Source organism: Rhagoletis zephyria, unplaced genomic scaffold (genome assembly GCF_001687245.7).
Source record: "Rhagoletis zephyria isolate East Lansing unplaced genomic scaffold, Rhagoletis_zephyria_1.1 Rzeph_scaffold_00264, whole genome shotgun sequence".
Lineage (NCBI taxonomy): Eukaryota > Metazoa > Arthropoda > Insecta > Diptera > Tephritidae > Rhagoletis > Rhagoletis zephyria.
The window spans coordinates 136,022-156,649 of record NW_016157348.1 but is presented as its reverse complement, the minus strand read 5'-3'; the positions used below and the strand labels follow the sequence as shown (position 1 = coordinate 156,649).

The following is a 20,628-nucleotide window of genomic DNA, read 5'->3' as shown; positions in this document are numbered from 1 at the left end:
TCGTATTTAAAAATAATATTTTCATACAAAATTTATTACGCACGTATTTGACTGTTCACATCTGAGTATGTATATGTAAGTGTACATACGCACCCCAAGCATGCAGAGAGCCGCTCTGAGAGCGGTGACAACACACACATACATACATAGTACATATATGTTTATCCGTACAAATCGCGTGCTGTGGTGTTGATGGATATTCAACATTTGAAAGCAAATTTATATGCCTGGGTGTAGCTGAGTGCGCAAAGATGCTTGCCACAAGTTGTTGATATCCGGAGATGGTCGGGTTCGAATTCAACTGCAGGCAACATGCAAATAATTTTTTTTTTTTTTTAGTCTTTGTCTTGATTATTCACTTCACGGATGCTTTTTCAGTACGAACGCGGTCATTTTAATATGCGCGTAATTGAATTGAATATTTACCAATATACAGTACCTTCGTTGACGTTTATAGTAAGATCAATTACGTTTCTATTTGATTATAATATTTTTTCCCCTCAGTGTACGCAAAAACGCGAATATGTGGTAGATCTCAGACCTTGAGTGGTAGATGTGATAGATGCTCAAAAAAGTGGCAGATCTACCACAATGTGGTAGAAATCCGATAGCTGAAGCAGACTGTTCTAATAGTTCGTGGAAACAATAAACTGAGTTATTCTCATAAATCCCTTATTTTTATTTTTATTATACATATATTACAAAGCGTGAATGAGATTTATAGTACATCAGAACTTATTCTTATTAGATACATCAAAACATATTACAAACTGACTGATATATGAGTGTCATGAGTTGAGGGAAACATGGTGTTACTTACAATATATCTTTGTATACAATATTTGAGGTGAAAATATATTCAGAATTAACTTTTTGATTAGATGTTTCTTTAACAGAAACAATAATATCTGAGAATCGTCTTACTCTAGAAAAGGCTACATATAACTGCCCATGGGAAAACACAGGGTTAGGTAGATATAATCCGGCTTTGTCAAGAGTCTGGCCCTGGGCTTTATTAATTGTTATAGCAAAAGCTACTTTTATAGGGAACTGTTTTCTTGTCATTTGAAAGGGTTGGATATGATGGAGTCAAGTTAATACGCGGTATGATTGCTGTATGTAATGGTAGTATAAAAGTACGCAAAGTCGGCAATTAGTAGTGAATTTCCTTTTGCGAATTCTAATGTATTTGCAGGAAAGTTGGCATTTCAAACGAAATATTAGGAATTATACGTGAATTGTGTAATTTATTTCATCGGTTAAATGTGTTTTATTTGAATATAAAAATAAACATACCTATTGCACAAAAACGTATACTTCTATTTCACGCGTACATAAGCTACATTTTTTTTTTTAATTTGCAAAGAAGCAACACGGTGCCACGGCAAGAGAGACAACTGTCAGTTTATCGAACCCTTAATTATTGAATTATGTGTGGTGGGCTGTGGTATACGGTGTATGCGATGCTGCAGTTAGAATGGTGCTTCAGTACAAAATACCTTTAGTGTGGCTTAACAGTTACAAATTTCTTTACTTCAGAGGTGTTATGACCATTAATATTATCTAATAACCACTCAGGGGACTTCTGGCTTTTCAAATTCCACCTCATTTGTGGAATTGCTTACATAGAAAAGTAGAAAAAGGGAGACTAACAGAAAAACACCTTAGAGAAATAATATATAAGATGAAATATTTACAGCCAGCCCAATCTGATGGTCTTAAAGTATTGCTAGCCCATGTTGAAAGTGCATTGTTGCAACCATAACTCAACATACTTCAGATGGGCTGTCCTTATCACAGGACATTATTAATATTATAAATAGATGAAATATCTACAGCCAGCCCATTCTGATGGTCACATCATATCAAAAATGTAAAAAATGTCATTCCCGTGAGAGTGAGCGAGACTGACTTTCGTGACAGACAATTGCCAGTAAATGGGATAGATGGTCACATGAATCATGATCAATCCCTATCTGTCAGAATTTTAAATTTTTTTTCAGATTTTCTCGCTAATTTATAAAAATGGAATCTTCAATAGAATGTGTTTTTTATAATGATAAAATAAGAGACAATAAAGTGGTTTCTTTTGCTGTAAATACTTTACAAAAGTGGAGTACTTTAAGACCATCAGAAGGGGCTGGCTGTGGACATTTCATCTATTTATAATATTAATAACGTCCTGTGATAAGGACAGCCCATCTGAAGTATGTTGTTTTACAGCTGCAACAATGCAATTTCAACATGGGCTGGCAGTACTTTAAGACCATCAGAATTGGCAGGCAACCTTGAATTCATTTTATATGCACTGTAAATAAAATTCTATCAAAATTTCAAGTCATCTGAAGTATGATGACTTATAGGTGCAACAATGCACTTTCATCATGGGCTGGCAGTACTTTAAGACCATCAGAATTGGCAGGCAACCTTGAATTCATTTTATATGCACTGTAAATAAAATTCTATCAAAATTTCAAGTCATCTGAAGTATGATGACTTATAGGTGCAACAATGCACTTTCATCATGGGCTGGCAGTACTTTAAGACCATCAGAATTGGCAGGCAACCTTGAATTCATTTTATATGCACTGTAAATAAAATTCTATCAAAATTTCAAGTCATCTGAAGTATGATGACTTATAGGTGCAACAATGCACTTTCATCATGGGCTGGCAGTACTTTAAGACCATCAGAATTGGCAGGCAACCTTGAATTCATTTTATATGCACTGTAAATAAAATTCTATCAAAATTTCAAGTCATCTGAAGTATGATGACTTATAGGTGCAACAATGCACTTTCATCATGGGCTGGCAGTACTTTAAGACCATCAGAATTGGCAGGCAACCTTGAATTCATTTTATATGCACTGTAAATAAAATTCTATCAAAATTTCAAGTCATCTGAAGTATGATGACTTATAGGTGCAACAATGCACTTTCATCATGGGCTGGCAGTACTTTAAGACCATCAGAATTTGCAGGCAACCTTGAATTCATTTTATATGCACTGTAAATAAAATTCTATCAAAATTTCAAGTAATCTGATGTATGTTGACTTATAGGTGCAACAATGCACTTTCAACATGGGCTGTTTGTACTTTAAGACCCTAAGAATTGGCAGGCAACGTTGAATTCATTTTATATGCACTGTAAATAAAATTCTATCAAAATTTCAAGTAATCTGATGTATGTTGACTTATAGGTGCAACAATGCACTTTCAACATGGGCTGTTTGTACTTTAAGACCCTAAGAATTGGCAGGCAACGTTGAATTCATTTTATATGCACTGTAAATAGAATTGTATGTATGAAGTATGTTGACTTATAGGTGCAACAATGCACTTTCAACAGGGGCTGGCAGTACTCTAAGACCATCAGAATTGGCAGGCAACGTTGAATTCATTTTATATGCACTGTAAATAGAATTGTATGTATGAAGTATGTTGACTTATAGGTGCAACAATGCACTTTCAACAGGGGCTGGCAGTACTCTAAGACCATCAGAATTGGCAGGCAACGTTGAATTCATTTTATACACACTGTAAATAAAATTCTGTCTAAATTTCAAGTCGTCTGAGGTATGTTAAGTATTCGGTTTTCATAGACATCTTTAATCGCTAAAAACGCATAATCAAGACCACTGTTCAGCAGCCAGCCCTCCAGATCTCGATTTATATATTAACAAGCTAAGCTCACAAAAAATTTCAATCAATCTGAAGTATGATGAGTTTTTTTGTCATGAGCTCTCCGTCTATTAATAAAGTTTTGATGATTAATAGGTTTTTTTGAAATGTTCTTTTTCTTTTCAATAAGTTTTAGTTTGAGGCTAGGATATTTTTCGCATCCCTTGTATGAAGCAGGATGCCCATATTTTTTACATAGTACGCAATAAAGTTTGCTTTAATCGTTACCCCTAGATTTTTCCATTTTACATAGTTTTCTGTTGTGAGGTTGATCACATATATCACATTTAGGCGGTAGATGGCAATTGGCTGAGCTATGGAAAAAAACCTTGACAATTACGGCATTGTGAAATATTTTCTTTTTTCAGGGGTTCCCATTTTATGCATCTATTTATAGAGAATGTTTTTTATTGTTTTGAGTACATTTATGCTACTTTCAGGTGTTATTTGCACCATGAAGATTGGCAAAGCAGTTGTGTTTTTTTTGGATTTTTTTTAGAAAACGGTGTCACTTCAATTCTTTTAGAATTAGCTTGGCATCTGTATTTGCATTGAACCCCTTCAATAGGTATGTTTAATTTTGCAAGGCCTTTGGCGAGTATGTGAAAAATGGAACATTAGTTTTGGTAAGGAAGTCTTTTACCAGGATAAAGGTGTTTATGTCTTGTATGTAAAGAGTTTGCGTTTGCATGCCGTTAATTATAGTAGGTGGTACTTTGTTTTTATATTTATTGTCACNTTTTGTTCTCTGTTTTCTTTGATTTTAAAGTTTTGAATTTTTATGCCTTTAGTTAACACTTCAATTAGTTTGTCTGGCTACATGCCGTTAATTATAGTAGGTGGTACTTTGTTTTTATATTTATTGTCACTTTTGGTATTGTCCAATGGTTTGTTTGTTTCTGTGCACTTGTCATTTGCACTTCTATTTTCGATCCGTGGGGCTTTGTTGTTGGAGCATATTTGCTCGGCACATGTTTTATTTGCCTTTGTGTCACATATTCTTTAGAATTTACTACGCACTCATCACTATCGAGATCGAGAGCCGCGTAGTTATTGTTGTTGATTAGTTTGGGAGCTGATGGCCCTTCGATATGTTGCTTTTTCTTTTATTTCTATTTTGCACTTTTTCAGAAAACATGTGTACAGAGATCTTTAAGGTACTTGAGTTTTGAGCATGATGCTCACTGATATAATTAGTAACTTTTGACAAATTGGTTTTTGTTTTTCTTATAAACTGTGCTTTTAAGTGTTTATGTAATAACTTATGTAGTTGGATTTGTGCCGCCTTATATGAACGCAAATATAATAACCAGTCGAGATCCGTAGAACGTCTATCACTAATCACAGTCGTGAGAGAACTCTCTCAAAAAGAGTGTTTAGTGCATCGGGTAGCATTTATGTTCAAAATAGAAATAGGTTGTTGACCGGAAATGCCGAAATCTTATTCTCATAATGAAAAATATATAAATCTTTAACTGTAATTCCTAATTAGATACTATTCAATTTGATTACAAAAAAAAAATAAAATGTAAACTAGTTTTAATTGCATCTTCTATAATAGAAATCCGGAAATCCAGCCGGATTTTAGCCATTATCGTCGGATAACAGAAAAAAGGGCGTTCAAGCCGGATTCCGGATATCTACCGGATACCCGGCACATCTATCCCTCATCACAGTCGTGAGAGAACTCTCTCAAAAAGAGTGTTTAGCGCATCTGATAGCATTTATGTTCAAAATAGAAATAGGTTGTTGACCGGAAATGCTTATTTTCATAATGAAAAATATATATATCTTTAACTGTAATTCCTAATTAGATACTATGAAATTTGATTACAAAAATACAAAAAAAAAATGTGAACTAGATTTTTAATTGCATCTTCCATAATACAGCGTGGCGACGAATAACTGTTACCCAGTTTTTTTTGAGAAATAAAAGGGTCCTTTATAAATTTTGCGAAAAAAGTATTTTATTGTCAATTTTCCACAGATTTTACTTTAGTTGTATTAGTTAGTTTTTAAATTTTAATCCTTATCTACATTTGCCAGCAGTGTAAACTTTGAGAGAAAAGTTCATTTGGCACGCAAGTCTTTTTCAGGTGTATTTTTTCTTAGGCTTTGTATAAAAAAAGTACAAAAAAGAAAAAAACTGTATACGGTTGGTCGAATGAATGGCCGTCCTAGTCACCAGTCCCGAGTCTATTAGATTTTTGAGTATGAGGCGTTATTTTGGACAGAAGGGGGAGTATAAGGGACTCAAAATGGATAAAATTAGCCTATGGTTACAGAAGATATGGAACAAATTAACTGACGAGGACCTGCGTGCCAAATGAACTTTTCTCTCAAAGTTTACACTGCTGGCAAATGTAAATAAGGATTAAAATTTAAAAACTAATTAATACAACTAAAGTAAAATCTGTGGAAAATTATCAATAACATACTTTTTTCGCAAAATCTATAAAGGACTCTTCTATTTCTCAAAAAAACCTGGGTAACAGTTATTCGTCGCCACGCTGTAGAAATCCGGAAATCCGGTCGAATTTTAGCCAGTACCGTCGGATAACATAAAAACGGCCGTACAAGCCGGATTCCGGATATCTACCGGATACCCGGCACATCTCTAAACGAAAACACACAAAATGAAAGAATTCCTCAAAATACTTAGTAGTTCCAGCGATTTTCAAAGTAAGACTTTTAGAACTGAAGGAAAGTTTGAAAAATAGTAGACCCAAGAATAAAACAAAATAGAGTAAATTAATTGAATTATGTTTAAAATATTGATTGCGGTGTTTAAAATTGGTATTTGTAATACGAATAATGTAAATTTCACATCGCGACTGAATTTTTTAACTTATAATTTTATTATTTATGAAATAATGAATTTAAAAAAATTGGCCTACAATGCCATATAGCGCAGAGCTAATAAAAAACACACTTCAAAAATTAATTCCTCGTATCAAAATCTTTACATGAATATTTGCTAAGAATACTTTTCAAGAACTTAACCTAATTAAAAAATAAATTGTGTGCAAGGATTCAATCAAGGATATCTTCCTTATTTGAGCAAAACTCGGAAAAGGCCATTAACGTAGTTTTATTGACACCCAAAACTATCACTTGTATTTGGTTTTACTCAATTCCGATTTAAGCTGTCGCACAGTGTAATTATTCCTAGAATATACTTTAAATATATGTATGCGCAAACTTATTAAGCCAAAGCACATGATTAGTCGAGAAATAAAGCACTGTATTTCGAAATTTTCTAAATGTCTCCGTAATATCAAGATTTTTGTTTAGTTATACTTCTTTCTCTTTTCTTAAAAAAATCGTAAAAAAAAACAATGGTAGTGGCTGTTTTTGGTGTTGTTTATTTATTAATTGAACTGATTTTTACGCTGCATTTACCAAAATAACTCACCCATAATCTGAAATTGAGAAATCCCAAATTGATAATGAGAAGCGTAAATTCATATTGAGAAAGTACAACTTTATAATGAGAGATGTAAATTTATATTGAGAATATATAAGTTGGTAATGAGAAATATAAAATCATAATGAGAAAATAAAAATTGATAATAGGAAATATAAATTCATATTGAGAATATATAAATTGATACTGAGGAATGTAAGTTCATAATGAGAATATATAAATTGATAATGAGAAAACGTAAATTCCTAATGAGAAAATGTAAACTGATAATGAGAACATAAAAAATTATATCACTGAAGTTACTCTGGAGTCTGCGAGCTAATGTCGCGATATTAGGTGAATTAAAGTAAGCATCAAGGGACACTGCCAAAAAAATTTATAACATATACAACCCGAAATTACAGTTGGACAACGCATTTACACCCCCGCTGTGTGTGAGCGCCCCCGTTTGCCTTTTTATATGTAACACTTCAGCTGTGGTTATTGCATTAATAAAGTGGACGTTTGTCCCTCTGGAAGCAGGGAGCTGTAGAGTGGCGCGGTGGCCAATTTTTTTTATCGGCAACGTGACATTCGGCAAAACAAATTAAAATTTGTTTCATCCTTCCATGCTATTTGTTTACCACTTTCGGCTCGTTTCAATTTGTTATCCTGCGAGTTCATGGTTATTGGTTGCGTATGGACTTTTTTGCAACTGTACAGATTGCCCTCGAGATAATTTGCCACAGCTGTGGTGCTCAACTCTACATTAAACTGGTTTTGTACTTTTCTTTTTAATTGTCCAAGGGTAAAACTGCAGTCACCTTCAAGCCACGCCAGTCAGCTTTTTCGGTCGCTTACACCTCTTGGTTTTGCTTTCGTATCTTCGCTAACACCCAGCGATAGGCCTGAGTGTACGTATTTTCTCATTATGAATTTATGTTTTCTCATTATCAATTTATATATAGTCAATATGAATTTACATTTCTCATTATCAATTTGTATTTTCTCAATATGAACTTATATTTCTGATTATCACATTGTATTTTCTCAATATCAATTTACGTTTCTCGTTATTAGATTATATATTCTCAATATGAATTTACATTTCTCATTATCAATTTGTACTTTCTCAATATGGGTTTACATTTCTCATTATCAATTTGTATTTTCTCAATATGAATTTTCATTTCTCATTATCAATTTGTATTTTCTCATTATAAACTTGAAAAGGTGTAGTAGATGTACCAAACAGTTAAAAGTGAAAATTATATTTAACGATTTCTGATAAGTGGCAGTGTAGATATAGTATCGTACGTATCATTTTGAAATTCGTTATTTGTTAGGGGTGTGCGCATTTTTTTCCATATATAAATAGATTTTGTTCATTCGTTATGCCGAATTTCCAATATGTATTAAAATGATAAAAATTTGAGGGCATTTAATAAATGTCATGTGGAAATCAATTTATTGACTTTTTTTAACGTAATGACACGAATATTTTTTAATGCCCAACTTTGTCATTACAATTTATGTCATTTAATGTCTAGTGGCAATCCAGCATTATATGGAAAAAAACTGAACACTCAACAAAAAAATTCTAAAAAATCAATGTTAATTTTTAGTGCTTTGAAACTTTGACTTATTGTCTGGCTACAAAAATGCTTACTCGAAAATTATTTCTAAAAATTTGAATAAAAAGGCTTTTAAAAAAATGTTCAGTGTTGACTCATTTCTGGCATTGAATTTTGTATTAAAAGGCTTATAGTATAAATTTATCCGTGTGCTGATTTACCAAAAGAATTTGCTAAAGGGGGAAAACTTTGACCCCCGTTGCACATAGGGGTATTTAGACGATTTATGCGGCCAAAATTATTTTTATGAATATTTCAACTCAAAAAGTTTATAAAAGACGTGTTTTGATATTTAGAATTGTAAATGTTTAAAATCAAGTAAATATAGGTTAAAACATTAACAGAGTTGCCACCTGTTAAAAAATTTCGTTCAATTAGTGAAATGAATTGCTGCAATCTGGGTTATCAATGGAAATGGGTTTGAAAAGGCTTTATCTCTACGGAACCTCCGAGGCTTTAAAAAATCTACGCGAAAATTTGGGCGAACAAAATTTTGACAATCAGTTACTCATCATTGGCAAATCAGAAGCAACATAAAAATTTTTACTGCGCAATTTCTGCAACATTTTAGAAAAGTTTCAGGTGAGCATCAGCAACATGTCATCAGGAAAGCAACAAGTCTGCAATATTGCGGTAATTATTACGTAGCTCGAACGCACTCAATGTAATAAAATTACATTTTTGTAATAGTCTACTAGTCTTATTTATTGTTAAGAGAATTTTGTAAGTATTAACTTGGAGTAAATTAGCGTCCTCAATTACTGAAATATCGGAGTTTTCGTATTTTCAACGCATAGCTTTTCCATACCAAGGTTATAAAGTCCACCGAGTTTGGTACAAATTGATAAATCGGTTACCGAGATACACACTTGTGGTGCGCGGCGCCACGCCCATTATCCAAAAAATTATAATTTTATTTAATGCTAAGAGGTTATTCCAAGAATCGATTTTGAGTTAATTAGCTTCAGTAGTTATTGATCTATCGCAGTTTTCGCGTTTCTGTAAATTACCGTTATATGGGAAGTGGGCGTGGTTATCGCCCGATTTCAAGAATTTTTAGCAGTTATGTTAGATATAGCCCAAGCAAGGCTCATACCGAGTTTGGAACGGATTAGTGAAGCGGATACTGAGATACAGCATTTCATCATAAGTGGGCGGGGCCACACCCATTTTCTAAAATTTTAATAATAATCCTATTTTGTCCAAAATTTTACTTTACATACTAATGTTTAACAATTCGGATGCAATATTACTGAAATATCGTAGATTTATCAAAATTGACATTTATCTAAATTTAAACGCTTGTGTACCTAAAACTATTTCTTTAATCATCACTTATATAACACCAATGTAAAGGAAAACAAATGTTTATTCCGAAATATATATCATAGTTGGGTTCGCCTTATATTCCCGCAGATTTCTAGCAACAGGACCGAAAGGTCCTAGAAAACATGACTTTTGCTAATATCTCGAAAACTATTTATTTTTTTAAATTAAATGGATTCATATTCTAGTACAGCGGCCTCAAATTCATCTAAAAAGTTTAATTTTAGTGTTAAAGTAGATCTAAAGTAGTGTTACTATATACTAGTTGCGTTTTTAGATTTTTCCTTAAAACATTTTCTAATTCAAGAAATACTACTTATCTGCCATTTTCTGCGGGCAGTCTTTTCTCACTATATTAGCCAAATTTCTAAGCTTTCAATTGAACAAAGAATAATAACGCGATCTCTCCCGGGGATACAACAAATTCCTTAATATTCACAAAAATTAACAAAAAAATACTTGTTGAAAACCGCTATATTCGTTACATTTGAATTGAACTTTTGCTTAGTAAAACGATTAAAAAAAATTTACCCTTAAATGCATTGTTACCTTCTGTATGTGGATCCATCACTACTTTTTAAGAATACAATGCAGTAATCAAAATATTAACTCAAAACCGTCACGATCTTTCTAGAGAGCGAAATTTTTTTTTAAAGCAGCGTTAGAATATTCTGCTTCCGGTCAACGGTGAGCGTTCGCTGTGCTAGTTAGAAAAGGGAGGGGGACTGGGAAATGTTATTTGGAATGTTCTCTATCGAAAGCGATTAATTTTTTAAGTTTTCTCAAAAATTTTGTCAACTTGGTTTTTGGCCGCCTAAATCGTTCAAATACCCCTATGTGCGTTGCTAAAATAAAACTCAAAACGCCGATATGTTGTCAGAAACATATTTTGGGAAAAATTTGACTCTTTTGTATTGATGTGTTATTTATCATATAAAGGTGCAAATGATATCTAATCTTTAATAGGTTCTCTTATAAACAACCTTTAATCAATAATCATTGTTAACAGGTCTGATTGGTGAAATAAAACTTACTCTGAGGATGATGCCGTTTTGCTAAATTGTCAACGTCCACTTCAGACCACGTCGGTAAAGCAAATGTCTTAATAATGTCCCATAAAGGTGATTCCTTTTGCCAGGTTAAAGATTCCAGGCAAGACTCTTCAATGTAATTTAAATGCTTAATCAGTGGTCGCGACAATACACCATCGTGGCTCCTTACAACTATTTCAATAATTTTGTGAAAATGGAAGGCTGTTATGCTGAAGCATTTTAAAATCCAGGGGAATTTCATTTGAGATTGATATGCGTTAATAACAATTTCCACACAGCAGGCGATGAGCGTCGTTATAAAAGTATCAGTAGTCAATAAAATTTTGAGATCTATATTAGGCTTTGTTCTTGTTTCTACTCGTAGAATTTTATCCAATAAATAAAAAAACAAGGATTCTGCCATTTGAAAGCGACTACCGACCTCGGTATTATTCACCGCAGTTTTAAAATCATTTTGCATTTGAGTAAGTTTTTCATAAATCTTGTTTAACGTCTCCGTTCCAGCTTGCCTATACAACACAGAAATGAAAAAACATACCATTCAGTATTCTTCAAGATAACAAATTTTTTCTTAAATAAAATAAGTTAGAAAAATTTATGTTTATTTTAAAGAAACATAGTAATAACGCAAGCAGTGCACTAAAAGCTAAAAATGTAATTCATAGGTACTAGGTATCAATCATCCCACCACTCTCCTCATCAATGTAGGGTACTTATTGGCCAGAAGAAAATGAAATTGTGGACACGCCGAATTTCTATTACCTACAGTCAACCGCTCATATAATTGTAAATGCTTTGGATGTATCTTCTCAATAAACAACTTATGCGAAATGTGTGTAAAAATGCCCTACTAGCATCATGCAGCATCCGTTACCACAACGATTTTATTTTAACCTGAATAGACCGAGAATAGTTACGATTTTTATTTTCTTAAAACCACCTAAATCTTAACCTCCCATATCAAACTATCGATTGTGAAAATGGGTACTTTTTAGGAGAGCAAAAAAAAGCAGTTGTAAAAAATGTTGCTGTCATTAGGAAAAAAAGTGAAATTCGACACTTTGTTAAAGCAAGTATCTCTAGACTAGAAATTCAACCATTTGCTAACTTACGTATTATTCTAAACGAATGCGCAAGGTATCGAAGGTGAAAAAAGCATTTTGACACATTCGATAGTTTGACATGGTAGCGACAATATATGTAGCGAATATCGCTCATACATACAACTTGTATCCTGCTCCTAGTTGATACAGGAAGTACTGTTACCCATATGGGTGCACCAGGCATCACCCATATTTTTTTAAAGTAAAAACTAATATAGTTTCCCCCATTCCACCATTTATTTCCCCTATAATCAACGCGGTACAGATTCACGTTTTGATCTAAGCGATCCACTCCACACACGTATTTGTTGTATTCCGCTACAAATGCAATATTTTTTACTTTCCTCCTTTGAATAGGCCAGTATCACTCTCAAGAAAAAAAATTTCATTATTTCGTGTGTGTGTCCTAGGAATTTTGATAACTGATACTTCAGAGCCTGTGACAGCCTATTGCCTCGCTCTTTCCTTAAGAAATAATGTAACGGGCATATATTTCTGTGGCAAACATCGGTTGCCTTGAGCTCTTTTTTCACAAAAAAACTTCAGAAAACCGCAGTAGAAGGCGTAGCAAATTTCTTCAGAACTGCGTACTGTCTTAAGGAAATTTGACTCAAGAAAATTTCTGAGCCATTTCTTATACGTCATTTTATATAGAGTTTTTGCTTTTCGTGAGAGCTGCATACTGGCTTAATAACGGAGGATAGGGAATTAGCACCAAAAGCACTAGATGCAATGCTAACCACCAAATTGTCCAACTTCTCTGGCAGATAAGGTGTCGGTCATATCTATAGCGCGCCGTGTCAAAGTGATATTGTTTTCCACTTACGTATGTTTATTTATTTATTTTTAAGAATTTTCAATTAAAATCCAGTTCATTATCTAACAAAACCCATATAAAATCTGTAACAAAACGCCCATCCCTATTTCCGTTTATTATAATCGCTGTAAGATCATCGCTATTTGCAACCTTCCCTTTTTTCTATTCGCTGCGCACTCGAATTTAAAATTCAGTAGTGTCGTGAACGTAGAAGAAGAAGGGCGCAAACTGCGGTGAGTATTTTTTTAGCTTGCATTCTAATGTTATTTAATTTTTCCACATATGTTAAATTTCCACACATTTTTCTTTAGAAATCAATAGTTGTTACCAGGCCATCCGGCACTATTATATTTCATCGCCTTTCATTCCACGACGCTACAGCTTTATTTCGCAGTTTGACTACTGTGGTGGCCTCCTGGGTAGTTCTTCCTCCAAACCACTGCATATTCAAGTTGTACTCCTTTCCATTTATACCCAGCTCTTTCAAAAGACTTCTGTCCATCATCGTGATAGACGAGCCACAGAAGTGGCCACCCAAACAGACAGCTGCTTGCAGAGGAGCCCTCGCCTAGGCACGTCACGAGGCATCTATATGAACTGACGGACGAAGTCCAGAGGTTCATCAAGCAACCTCTGGACCCGTCAGCTTACCGACTGGCCCTGAACGGCATTCACAGGGAGTCAGTCTCGAGTTATGTAGACTCTAGACCTGTGAATGCCGTTCTAGGCATACCGCCACCGGACATAGACGAGACGAAGCTTCATCTGCCTCGGGAGACACGAACGACAATAGCCCAACTCCGCTCTGGCTACTGCAGCAGGTTAAACTCCTACCTGAGTAGATTGAATGAGGATGTGCCAAATGAGTGTCCGGCATGCGGAGAGACCCCAAATGACTCGAAACATCTCTTCGCATGCCCGGAAAACCCGACAACCCTAACGGCTTTGTCCTTGTGGACCAACCCAATAGAAGCTGCACGCTTCCTAGGGCTGCCGTTAGTGTAACTTGACGACAACGACTGAGATATCAACCGATCTGGGCGGGGTTGTTGTAGCCGCTACAACAACAACAACAACAAACCTTCATCCAACATCGCAAATGTATCCACTTGTTTACGCGGCCTATATAACGTTACTGGCAAGACGCGGAACAAGAGCCCCTGTCGATTGGCTACATCGGAGGAACAGCTCAACATTGACTCCATTACGTTAGTGGTACCAACCATCTGCTTTCCGCTTTGTGGTGCAGGCATAGCGCTGGTGGCCTTATTAGGCTCATGCAGACGTCTGTTGTGCTTACGTTGACAACCATCGATCATGCACAGCGTGCGACTACGGCAATCACGCGACGAATGGCCGCTTCTCAAGCACGAGAAACACAGACGGTTTTGCTTTATGTGAGCCCATCGATCAGTCACGCAGGAATCCAAAAATTTTCGGCATACATAGATTTTGTGCTGTCCCTTACATATTGGGCACTTACCAGAGAGTTGGGATTTCTTTGGTCCATTTTCCGTGGCGTGCAGTACTACTCGCCGACGACTATCACTTTGTTGCAATGTACAAACCAAATTTGGCAAGTCGCTGAGCCAGTTGCTGAAGTCGACAACAGTTGGGTACGGCTTAATCGCGGCGGCATGTCTTGCCCAATCCATTCGTTTGCTAATATGAAGCTTGCTAATCAGCTCCTCTAGTAACGTTGGGTTTGACAGGTGCTGTACTCCATTCACCGACTGCAAGAAAACAGATAGATTTTTTGTTTTTGTTGCAAAGGGTATAAGTTTTTCAATGGCGGACTCGGAAATCGGATTAATTTCTTTAACTAGTTGAAGCTTTCTGCGTATCAACGACTCCGGTCGACCAAATCGAAACTGTAGCTGCTCCATAACACTGGCTACGTTATCCGGATGGATTAGCAACGATTTAACCACTTCTCTGGCTTCAGTTTTCAAATATTTCAACAGGCGTTGATTATTTTCAAGGTTAGTGTAACCATAGGCGGCAGTTGACTGGATGAGTGCGTTGGAAAACAATGGCCAGTCTTCCGCATGTCCGCTAAATTCGGGCAAATCTTGAATTTTACGCGGCGTCTGGTAATTTCCACCGGTTATTAACGATTGCGGAGTGTGAATACCATTATGAGGGAATCTGCATTTGTTATTGTAGGGCGTCGGTAAGGCAGTGCACTAAAAACAACGTTTGGCTGGTGCACGTCGTCGAAGGCGTTGATTGTGGGCGATATCGTTTTCATTTGCGATCCGAATATGCCGAGGCGACAGTGGTGCCGCGGTGTAGTTGAGAGTGTCTACCGGGGTGCAGATGGTGAGATAAGAAGGGCGGATGTCGGAACAAGCACAGGGGTGCTTCGTCGTCCAACATCAAAGCTGGCCGTTTTGAACGTAGACTCTAGTGAAGACTAGCGTTTCACGGGGGTGGGGGTGTAACAAAACGCCCATCCCTATTTCCGGTTATTATAATCGCTGTAAGCTCATCGCTTTTTCCAACCTTCCCTTTTGTCTATTCGCTGCGCTCTCGAATTTAAAATTCAGTAGTGTCGTGAACGTAGAAGAAGAAGGGCGCAAACTACGGTGAGTATTTTTTAGCTGGCATTCTAATGTTATTTAATTTACCCACATATGTGGCACGTAAAGTTAAAAGGGACCTACGGTCTGAAAACATCCGTTTTCACTTTTCATCGACTCTTATAGTAAACGGGCCGCTCTTTCCGATGCAATAAACCGCAGTTCTAACGGCATTAGTTTTTTCACAATTTCACTTCAAAGTTAGGTACTTTCACAAAAAAAAAACAAAAAAATTAAGTCTGACAAACTATTCTGAAATTAATCAAATTCGCTTGAAACTCGTTACTCGTTGTTTTCGGGGTCGCTGATTACGAATCCGATGTTAGTTTTTAAAAATTCAAAATGGCGGATGGCTTTTATTTTTAAATTGATCGGATTCGCTTGAAACTTCCTTACTTCCTTCCTTTGAAGCTACTGCATTGAGAAAACTGCTTGGTATAAAACTGTAGCTATAATAAGATTTGGTAAGAACAACTTTAATACACATCATTAATACATATATATACTAATTTACATACATATCCAGAAATTCATCTGATTCGTAATCATCGACCCCAAGATACCCTTTAAGTATGAATTTATATGTGAATCCAAATTTTTTTTTTAAGTTCGGCCACCATATTGGATCCTCCATTTTGAATTTTGGAAAACGAACATCGGATTCGTAATCAGTGACCTCGTTTTCGGTGTCAACGACATTTTTGAGTTTCACATGAATCCGAACAAATTTTAAATTTTTTCCGCCATATTGGATCCACCATTTTGAATTTTTAAACGAACATCGGATCCGCCATTTTGAATTTTGGAAAACTAATATCGGATTCGTAATCAGCGACCCCGAAAACCACCGAGTAACGAGTTTCAATCCATTAAAGCTTTCAGAAGCATCAAAATCAACTTGGTAAACTTCAAAGTCGTTTTTCTCGAAATCTTTTTTCTGAGCGTAGGTCCCTTTTAACTTTACGTGTCACATATATTAAATTTCCAAACATTTTTCTTTAGAAATAAATAGTTGTTACCAGGCCATCCGGCACTATTATATTTCATCGCCTTTCATTCCACGACGCTACAAAATCAACCTTAAAACTTTGTAGAAAACTAAAAAAATCTACATATTTTCACCCAAAATTCAAACTTTTTTATCAGAAGTGTTAGAAATTTTTTCAGTACCCAGTTTTATATACATACAGGCGGTCGCTGTGGTGTAGTTATTAGCAGTGGGCGCTACACTCCGCAGGGACTGGGTTCAAGCCCTGGTCAAAGCAACATCGCAACAAAAATAATCGCCCCGCGGGAGGCAACGGCAAACCTCCGAGTGTATTTCTGCCATAAAAAACAGCTTATCATAAAAATACAATCGTCGCTCATAGTCGGCGTAAAATTGTAAGTCCCTCCCCTTTGTGTATCAGCATCAAAGTGGGCGCCACAAATCAGAGGATAAGCTACTAACACATTATGTAAGCGCCAATCTATTATCCATACTAATTGCACGGTGCAACAAAAAAGTAATGAAATACACCCGCAACAAAACTTAGTGTAGGTTGTAGCTATGGTCGGGTAAAACATGAAAATAGTTCCTGAACCATCAATTTTTTTTATTTTAAAACAACCGTAATGTTCGTACTTGATGCAGTTATCTACTAAAAGCGTTATTATTTTTAATCCGATTTTAAAAATCGAACATGTTTGGAAAGAGGATTTGTAGACCTTAGAAATTATGTATAGCAATATAAATATTGCTAGATTTAAAAGTTTTCATAGGTTAAATTTACCTACCTTTCCTAATTTTTTCAACTTTGAACATCGCTGATTTTAAAAATTTGTATGAAGGTTGCCAAACATGTAGTATTTATCTACAAGAACATTTTTTTTCGAATAAATTGGTACCCCAACTAATGCGATTACATAAAAATTGTTGAAGTTAAGCAATCTAAGCAAAATCACGGTCTTGAATTTATATGTGTGTATGTACCGGATTTCAGATTTTTTGAGAAGTGTGGCTAAGGAGTTCATCAATATTTATTAAAAATTTATATATGCTACAATAGATCTTTAGCACAAAATTGATTTTTCATAAAATTTTAGGAAAATCGGCGTGGCACCGCGCACTTGTATCAAATATGTGTATTCTAATAACTACTTCACTGATCTCGACGAAATTAGATATACACAGATGCTTAGCCTCTTTAAACACCGTCTTGAAAGTTTGTGAAACGCTCTCCACCCATATAACGGTGATTTAAAGAAACTCAAAGCTAACTATAGTTTAGGGGGATTCGGTCTTATCCGATTTCAAAAATATTCAAGACGGTGCTTAAGGAGAGCAAGCACAATGTGTATACAAAATTTGGTCGAGTTCGGTTTTCCTAAAATTGTAAGAAAAAATAAATATTTTGCTTAAGAGCCATTGTATATATGGCCCAAATCGCCGAAAACGAAATCAAGGGTAAACAATTTTTTTCTCAGGCTTCGCAGATTTTTGATTATATTTGGGTCATACATATTGTAAGGTACCGGAAAAGATAAATATGAACACGAATCTCCTTCTCCCAAACATTAAAATTCACTTAATCCTGAGACACCTTTTAATTAATGAAAATTGAAAAATTACAACATGAAACTAAAGGGTAGTTTATATTTAAGGACCACCACTTTTTTGTATTGTACTTGCTTCTCTTCTCTTTGCTTGCCTTGTATTACCTTGATGTTACTAATAAAAGTATTCGACAAAAAAATCAGTGATTAGCTGTTTATATGAAAACGAAGTCGGCAGTATTTTCTTATGTAATGTAACGGTCCAAAGTATCAAGTGGTTTGGCGCGGAATCCAACAGGCTAAAAAATCGGAAAATCTAGTTTTCTTCGAGCGTTTCAGCCTTCTTTCACTATAAAATAAAATAGTTCCATATACTTTTCATTATCCATGTGTTTCCGGTGGAAAACTATTCGTAACGTATCAGTCTTTTTACAGTCTTGAATTTTGAGGAAGGCTTTCTTTTATTTAGAGAGAGTTAGAGAGAGGGCTCATTTTGCAATCAACAGTGTAAGCTATTCAACGTGTTATTGTCCCATAATTAAAATGTATGTTCTTTATACTTATATAAGCTCAGGAAATAAGAATTACGTAGAAAAATAAAAAAATGCGATTGAATATTTATTTTCCAGTGGTGGCCTTTCGCCACCGTTTAAAAGGAAATAAACATTGGTTCAAATTTATTCACAAGCTTTTTAATGTTGTATATGGACTCACAAAGTTTCAAACTTTGCCAAAGTTTCAAATTCCAGGTGTAATATGTTTGTATACATTAGGGTGCCCATCGAAAATACTTTTTTTTTTGGAAATTGCAGACCCTCCCCCTAATTTTATTCGCTTTTATGAGTAATATTATTGCGTATTTTTATAGATTTTTTGAAGGTCATTTACAGGTCGCGACCTGTCAATTTAGGTCAGAAAATAGGATTTTGTAGATTTATGAGTGTTTGAATGACTATTTTTGATTCGATTTCAAAGATATGATCTGAGAAGAGAATATATAGGCCTTTAAAATAGTATATAATAATCTATTCTCGGACTGAGTTTGTTTTGATTTTTTATCGGATAAACTAAAAAATACCCATATTTCTCTTAATTTTTTAAATTTTGACCACCGATAATTTCTACAATTTCTAAATAGGGAGTACTATCTAATAGACAAGAGCCAGCGACGGCCAGAAATTCGTTATTTTATAAAGGCTGAAAGCTTCTCTATGTATGCCCCCAACACAGGCAATAACAAACCCAGACTATGAAATTTGGATAGTGGTGGCTTTGGCAGGTACCAGGTAGTAAAGGTGTATAAAATACCACCTCAAATTCGTGATAGTATAAAGGTCAGTTTTTATATATTTTACTCGTAATAACATTAGAAACCACGTCGTTCATTGCCAGACACTTAGCATGGTTCCTACCCCCTGCCAGACACCCATAAAACATGCAAATTTTAAGTTATACTTTCGTCATAGTATAAAAGCTGATTTTTATATATGTCACTTGGGGAACTATCAAAATATGTTTCCTCACTTGCCAGACCGTTTCGATAGTTCCTTTATCTTGCCAGACGCTTTAAAGGCGTAGGTGCGAGCATGAAAAAACTGATAAAAATTATACTTTGTTAGTTACTTATCGCAGACGGCGCACACTGGTGCCGCTTCATAAAGGGCGATGCTCAAAACTCATTTTTCGAAAGTTGGTATTTAAGATAAAAAATATACACCAGAAGAGTCATAACAAAGTAGCAAATCTTGCGTATAAACATTGGGTTCCGAGCTACTACCAGTTGCCGCGTACAACAGCTCAAAGTTAACTTTTCAGTCAGAAAATTTTTTTCCCGATATCGAAAGCGAGTTCACATGTGTTATTAAAGCTGTCTTATTATGCTTAAGGTTACTATTAGTTTAGAAGGAACTATGTCGTTGAATAAGCAATGTGTGTTGATTGTTTTACAACTTTACATCATTACATAAATTCAATGGTTTGTGAGATATAAGGAAAAAATTTTAATAAACAATTTTTTTTTTAAGATTTGCTACTTTGTTATGACTCTTCTGGTGTATATTTTTTATCTTAAATACCAACTTTCGAAAAATGAGTTTTGAGCATCGCCCTTTATGAAGCGGCACCAGTGTGCGCCGTCTGCGATAAGTAACTAACAAAGTATAATTTTTATCAGTTTTTTCATGCTCGCACCTACGCCTTTAAAGCGTCTGGCAAGATAAAGGAACTATCGAAACGGTCTGGCAAGTGAGGAAACATATTTTGATAGTTCCCCAAGTGACATATATAAAAATCAGCTTTTATACTATGACGAAAGTATAACTTAAAATTTGCATGTTTTATGGGTGTCTGGCAGGGGGTAGGAACCATGCTAAGTGTCTGGCAATGAACGACGTGGTTTCTAATGTTATTACGAGTAAAATATATAAAAACTGACCTTTATACTATCACGAATTTGAGGTGGTATTTTATACACCTTTACTACCTGGTAC

At 35.1% G+C, this 20,628-nt stretch overlaps 1 protein-coding gene across 1 annotated transcript; it reads right to left on the bottom strand.

Annotated features, from left to right (window-relative positions):
• Positions 1 to 13,374: 13,374 nt before the first annotated feature.
• On the bottom strand, positions 13,375 to 15,219 carry LOC108358509 (uncharacterized). The gene is made up of 2 exons (XM_017609889.1): positions 14,104 to 15,219; positions 13,375 to 13,541 (listed from the first exon to the last, which is right to left on the bottom strand). The coding sequence occupies exons 1-2, from the start codon at positions 14,906 to 14,908 to the stop codon at positions 13,375 to 13,377; spliced, it is 972 nt and encodes a 323-aa protein (XP_017465378.1). The 5' UTR covers positions 14,909 to 15,219.
• Positions 15,220 to 20,628: the final 5,409 nt, after the last annotated feature.